The sequence below is a fragment of the Nuphar pumila genome, chromosome 9, assembly GCF_984573655.1.
Source record: "Nuphar pumila chromosome 9, dmNupPumi1.hap1.1, whole genome shotgun sequence".
Taxonomy (NCBI): Eukaryota; Viridiplantae; Streptophyta; class Magnoliopsida; order Nymphaeales; family Nymphaeaceae; genus Nuphar; species Nuphar pumila.
This window is the reverse complement of record NC_143257.1, coordinates 108,452,015-108,459,032: the sequence shown is the minus strand read 5'-3', so window position 1 is coordinate 108,459,032 and position 7,018 is coordinate 108,452,015. Positions and strand designations below refer to the sequence as shown.

Below are 7,018 nucleotides of genomic sequence, written 5' to 3'. Positions count from 1 at the left end.
TAGTTGTGTGTTGGAGTAGAGAACGAAAGGCATGGATTACCAACCCTAGGCATGCTGGAGTGGTGGCCATCCAGCATCCAAGGCTCCAAATCCATCATCCAAGCTCTTTAGCAATGGCCGTTTGTACAAGTTTAGTGGAGAGGTTCTTGCATACAATCCAATAGAACCAGTGCCAGCCATTCTGATCCCATTTGTATGGAGAGTTTCTCTTTTCTTTCACCTTTTTCCTTAATATCGACCTAACTGGGGCACTAGGGGTGTGAAATGGGTTGGTCCAGATCTGGATCCTATTAAGAGGTCCAAGCGGATCTGTTATAGAAAAAACCATACGCAAATCTGATTGGGAATAAGATAAACCAGACCTGACCCCATATTTAGTAAAACTTTCTTTTTTAATTTTTTGCATTACAAAATTGTGAATGTTAGTTGAAACTCGGTTGGGACCCAAGCCTGGCATGAAATTTCATAAACCATACATAGTACGTATATCAATCAGACCCAATAAGTTCAACCCATATTCTTTATTGGACCTCCTTTCATGGATCCTATCTGACCCATTCGGGCCGACTAGTTGACACCCCTAAACTGGGCTACCACTTTGAATGAACCGAATCTGTTCATCTTGGATAGACATGGACAGGATTGTAACGAGCAATAAAAAATGTGGCAATCAATTATATAAGGTCATTTTTTATGCAGCGGTGGTGCATGCTTAGCATGCAGTTCCACTACTGCTGTCCATCTCAACATTTCTCTAGATGGACACCGCATCCATCATACTAAGATGGATGGCTGTCAGGCAGGTCGCTGCATGCCCACCATGCAGAGAAACTGCATATAATATGAAATCTTATATAGTTCTTGTGAAAGAGGAGGAAGCGCACAAGAAAAAGATCCCAATAACAGACAAAACAATCATGGCTGGACATCTCATTGATAGATAAGAATGATCAGAACATACGAACAACAACAAGAACAGCGATAGGTCTTAAAAAAAAAAGGCAAAGCAGTCGACAGTACACGAATGCTGGCACATTCCATACTAACTATTTAGTTCCATTAACATTTTTCAGTTACATAAGTAGGTAATAAACTGACTTGTCTCCACAGACTTGTCCACAGTTCTACCTTTTAGAGATTAGAGTTCATTTATATTTGAACTTAGACCAAATGGATCAAGAAGTGGATTTTGAATTACAAATAGCTGGAAAAATCACATGACAGACATAAATGGAGAAGTTCTGTGATGATTATAACCAGGATGGTTCCATTTTCAATAGCACGTCACTCCCCTGAACAAGTGAACAAGGCTTAAGGTCGGACGCATCAATGATGAAATCATTTTCAATCAATTCAATTTAATTGGCTTGGCAAGACAGACTGTTGCCCCGCCATGGGTTAAATCAAGATGGAGATGCGTCGTGTGTAGTTGATAAGTTCACTTTGCTAGGATTATAGGAACTGCTATTTAAGATAATCATGTGCCCGGCATTGTTCCCACTGAACTGGAGAGGATTATGAAGGCACAAACCACAGAAAGTGAGAAGACAGACACCCAAGTGTTCTCAGTATACATCTCCATGGCATCGGCAAATGAAAAGCGTGCACGGCTCTCAGCCCAGTTTCTGAGGCGATCTGCCTCTGCTGCGTATAATGCTCTTCCCTGGAAGACACTCTCCAACATCAACCAATGCAATAATAAAATTAAACCAATTCCTAAATTTGGTAGAAGATCCAAAAGTACCGCACACATTAAACACATGCATTAACTCTACTAACTACAATCAATGTCTAATGTTCATCGATGAATCCACAAGCAATGGTTTATTCTGCAGATAAATCAACCACAGCAATCAGCTAGCAACGAAAAAAGATTCATACAGTTTAAAAACTTGGATATGCATAGCCAAAAGTCAAATTAACTGCAAGGGCAAATCAAACGATCAAGGAGAATAAGAAAACCAAAAGAGGTATTTCAACTTTGATAGGGCAAATCATTCAGAACAATATGTTTAAAGGTCAACCTGTATTGGAGAAGGCTATAATTTACCTCATCATCAAACCAGCGACCTTGCCGAAGCCATGCAGTCACTAAAGCAAACAAAATTCGTGGTGGAGTCAAATAATTAACTGCTTTTCCAGTTCCTTTTACAACCCGCATCCTTGGAACCAATGTTCTTGCCACAGTTTCTGGCAGCTCACAGATAATGTTGAACATCTGTTTATTTTGAAGGCTTGATCCACTGTAAATGACAAACAGTATAAACTAAGAACTAACCAGTAAACTGATCCATACACTTTAAATAGATGAATAGCTCAATGTGACTAATGAAACACACAACAGTATCGTCTACACAAAGTCTGAAAACAGGACACTACATTCGTACTTGGAAAAGGGATTCAATATTGCTACCTCAAAAGCAAATCTGTCAGAACCATGCCAGGGGATGCTGTATGCACTCCTACTTTTGACCTCTTGCACTCCTTCAACAGAGATGCCTGGAGCTGCCTTAAGCCACACTTGGTTGACCCATAGCTGTGGACAGCAGATAATTTTATAATGTGATACAGTAAACATAAAGAAATTTCAAATTCAAAAAGCCAAGGACCGCCCAGTTGCCAAACTACAATTTGAAGAAACATCAGGAAGAGTGAAACTCACACAGCTGTTAAAGGGGTGCTTGATCCTCCTGACCCTGCGCCATCCATGTTAAATATGTGGCCCCCTTTTTCCTGGGATCCCATGACACACATGGCTTCACGAGTGCATATTAAAGAACCAACCAGATTTGTTGAGACAATCTAGTAAAAGAAGTCCAACAATACACATCAGTATTCATTAAGGTCCTTTCAAGAAAAAAAAGTAATCATTAAGAAATATGACGGTATCCCTAAAATTTGTAAAGCACACCAGGACCAAATAGGTAGATTTTTCACATGACACTATTTTCCACAAATCTGAAAAATGAGAATTCATGAAATCTCTGTGATTGTTCTTCCTTGGTGAAAACTTGCCTACAGATAATTGAGGAATAAATTGAGAGCCAGGACGGCTGCTCAACTAGAAAACCACTAGATAAAAGAAAATGACTGGAAAAATTCAATTGCTCACCTGGTTAATGTCTTCATCCGTAAATTGAAGCAGTGGTCTAAACCCTTTATTTATTCCTGCATTATTTATCTGCCAAGTTGGACGCTGTTTAGACTTAATGTGACAAACACGAACTGGTGGACTAATTATAATAAGCAAAAAGTAGAATGAAACAAGCTCCACATTAGGGATAGATGAATTGATTAAGCATTTATAAACTAGAATAGATATTTCAACTGGATCCACATGAAAGGATGAGAACAATAAGATGCAGTTTCAGACAGCAATCAGAAATACCATATGATTCACAATTATTGCTTTCAAACAAATCTGGAACAATCTCCGGTGACTTGTTTGTCACTCCACTTTGTTCATTCTTTCCAGAAAGACATGCTGGATTCTGCACAGAATTAACAGATAGAAACCAAGGCAAAAGACGAGGATGTGCTTTCCAGATGTCAGCAGAAAGCATTCTCCAGAACCATATCTTCTTCAGTTAAGACTAGCTGCAACCAATAGCAGCATGATCCCCAGATGACAGAATTACTCAACTTTGTACTGTTTCAACTAGGCACAGAAATTCTTGGAAACAACACCAATCAAGAGATGGCACTTATGCTTTCAAGAAATCAGTATATCATGTCATTTTGTTGTATCATCAGCATGTACAAACAGATTCTGTTGTATAGGTGAGTCAGATCTCCTGGACTGAATGAACGACTGTGCCAATCAACAGGGTAAGAAACCAATAGGGATGTCAAGCAATATTTCAAGTAGTGCTGCAACACAATGGAGACAGAATTCATGAAACTGGCGGACTAAGCAATACCACACAAAATATTTGCCATAAGAAAACAGAGAATACTAACAGCAGCAGCAGAAATTACAGAAATCTGGAATGAAGGATGCATACATCAAGTCAATAGGGATATTTGCATAGTTAATATCAGCAGGAAGGATAGATATTGTTTACAGCACATCATTAAGAAGGCAAGGTCTGCTGCAGCACAATAGTTCAATAATTCTATAGTATGAACAAATAGAAATGAATGATCATACAAAGTTGAGTATATGGCTATATGTAAACGAGTAAATATCTGAGACCTAACAAAATGAAACATACCCATATATCAATAGGGCCAAATTCACTGGTAGCAAAAGAGGCCAGCCTTTTTACATCCTCAACATTGCAAACATCACATGCAATCCCGATCACTTTTGCGTTACTCAGATTCTTCTGACAGGAAACACTTCGTACCACATTTATCCCATCTTCCAAATTTCCTTGAAGTTCTTCTACAGTTGACTTAACTGACTCTGGGCTGCCTTGAGAAATCCAGATTGTGATAGGTATGCACAAGGAAAAAAGTGATAAAAACATATCAGAAGCTATCCCAAGGAAACAAGTATCATTTGCAATGAGTCAAGCAGCAGTTCACAGCAAGAATATGTTTGAAAGGAATGAACAGCACCTGCGAGAGGCAATAACAACACGATCACCAGAAAGAAGAAATTCGCGAGCAAGTGCTTTCCCAAGTCCCCTTGTGCTGTCATGGAAAAATAGACTTGAGAAATAATAAATAAATAGCACATCCAGTGCAGACTTATGGGGATGGGATGTCTATCAGTGAGGTGAGAAAGTGTCATGCTTCATTTTGTTTCAATGGTGATTGGATAGTGTACAGGTTGGATTCGACTATCTGCTGCTTCGAGCAAGTCCCTAACCCATTTTATAATTTTTGGAAAAAGGAATTGCTAGAAAGCTGGTGAATACATGAGAATGATACACTTTACTTGCACATATTCAGGTGACTTCTACTATCATGCACAAAAAACTTCTAAAAAGGATCTCATTAAGAAAAAATTACCCATAGTACAATCTCTAAACACTTGATTTGCAATCTTAGCTACTAATTGATTTTTGGACATGGCACACTGACATGGACTAGATATTTGAACCTTGAAAGCGTAGATCAAAGGACAAATAGTGGATAGCAGTCGTTTAATGATATCAACATATCATGGAAGCAACAGTTCGTAGAGACCTTGGATGAGGGACACATGCGGCTGTTGTCCACAAAGACTACTATGGTGCATAACTCATGGATACGTTCACATACAAGACAAGAACATAGAGACTCAACAACTCCAATAGTTAGTCCTCATTTATAAGCGTGACTGAGCAAGGAGAGTCTAATTATATACCTTCCTGTTATGACAACAGTCCTTGGACCAGCTTTGCAGTGTTCTTCTAAAACCATATTTGCACCTACCATCGTCCCGATGATGATACCACCGAGCCAGCTATACCAAATTAAGGTGTTCATCTGACCGTTTCCACCTTTTATAATTCAGAAAAATGGATGAAACATCATATGCTGTCAAATAAGAACATTAAAGTAAAGAGGCATTCATGGCAGAGCAATAAAGCTCTTGCTAACCTGAAAGCTGGAATCCAATAGCAAGAATTACTCCTGTGCTCATCATGGTTACAAGAAACCTGCCAAGATGACCTACAAACTGCCAAAACATTGAACAAAAGAAGAAAAACCCCATATCAGGTTTGTAACTGAAGCACAAATACCACTTCACAAGATAATCCAAAGTTCAAAACCATTAACTAAAAAGTTGGTGAAGATATTTAATTTGAAAGGCGGCCTGTAATTCTTTACTTTGACAGCACTTCAATGCGGAAGGGATGACAATGTCCTATAAAAATATGAGGTAGAAAGATAAAGCCAAGAAACTTGGAACTATGTTCTGTTTTTCATTCACATAGAAGTAGGCTGATTGCCAGTGACCCCTCTTGTTCATGCGGTCGATTAGGATAGCCAGAGGAGTGAAAGTAGCACTATCTAAACTGAGGGTTGTTAGGATAGAATTCTACAGGTGGCTATCCACCAGCTTCCTAAAGGATAGAATTCCCTATGTCCATGGTGGTACTCCGTCATGAAACAACGTGGTAGCTGCATTAGCAAGAATTATAGAGTTTCACCAACTTCTTATTTATGTCATCTGAATACTTAACTGTTTGGAAAAGCCTAAATTTCAATACTCATACTACTCAATACCAAAACAGGATGCCAAGAAAAAGCTTGCTCACCGAAAAGAAATTGGCTTCCGCTTTCATCAACGCCTTCCTGACCTTGCGATGTTCCACTGACGTCGATGCTGATACAGAGCGCATAGACGACGGTGAAGACGAAGACGACGACGACAAGCGGCCTCGAAGAAAGGACTTGAGAACATAGAGAAATCTATTCCCTCTTTTCCTGGACATGGCTTTGTTTTCTACTCCACCACCCTCACCGCTTTCCTCCTTTTCATTGCCACAACCATCATCACCGCAATTAGCCGTCTCGCCAATTTCATCAGAGGGAGATCCCATACACAGGACACTCCTCCGACGCAGGCAGCCACTCTTGTGCTTGCCATCAAAACAATAGCAGTAATGGAAAGGAGAGGAGGAGAAGTAGATTGGGTCGAACCTCGGAGACAACTTGGGAAGCAAAATCTTCCCCTTCCCTTTGGGAAGAAGGGGAGCAGCAGAGGAGAGGTAATCACGGCAGCACCAACAGCTCTGCGAGGAGAGTTGGAGTTGGGTGATGGCTGCCATGCCCACACTCCTCAGCCTCAGAGAGGTTGGTGGAAAGGAGGAAATAGGAGGGGGAGAGAGTGGTTTAGTGTGTTGAAAAGTTCTAAAATCTTGGAAGAAACGTGAAGGCCACAGGTAAAGGAGAGCCTAATCGTCACGCCACGTGTTTACCACACACAGGTCATCACCTCTTTAGATCTTTTTCTTTTTTCTCCTTTTTACCAATTTCTTCTCCAGATCTGTTTTTTTTTTTCCTTTATCCATTTCTTCTCCACATCTGTTTCTTTCACTAAGCAAAAAAAAAAAAAAAAAGGTCCCTCATACTCATTATT

The 7,018-nt window shown here is 39.8% G+C and overlaps 1 protein-coding gene across 2 annotated transcripts; it reads right to left on the bottom strand.

Moving 5' to 3' along the window:
* Window positions 1-1,035: 1,035 nt before the first annotated feature.
* On the bottom strand, window positions 1,036-6,772 carry LOC149828829 (putative chlorophyll(ide) b reductase NYC1, chloroplastic). Of its 2 annotated transcripts, none has more exons than XM_090017748.1 (10): window positions 6,195-6,772; window positions 5,533-5,611; window positions 5,297-5,432; window positions 4,564-4,638; window positions 4,215-4,413; window positions 3,113-3,181; window positions 2,663-2,802; window positions 2,414-2,536; window positions 2,051-2,243; window positions 1,036-1,663 (listed from the first exon to the last, which is right to left on the bottom strand). In XM_090017748.1, exons 1-10 carry the CDS (start codon window positions 6,705-6,707, stop codon window positions 1,478-1,480), a joined length of 1,713 nt encoding a protein of 570 aa, XP_089873874.1. In that variant the 5' UTR covers window positions 6,708-6,772; the 3' UTR covers window positions 1,036-1,477. The 2 variants fall into 2 exon arrangements, with proteins under 2 accessions (XP_089873874.1, XP_089873875.1); XM_090017749.1 differs by lacking the exon at window positions 1,036-1,663 and adding an exon at window positions 1,704-1,829.
* Between the last annotated feature and the right edge of the window lie 246 nt (window positions 6,773-7,018).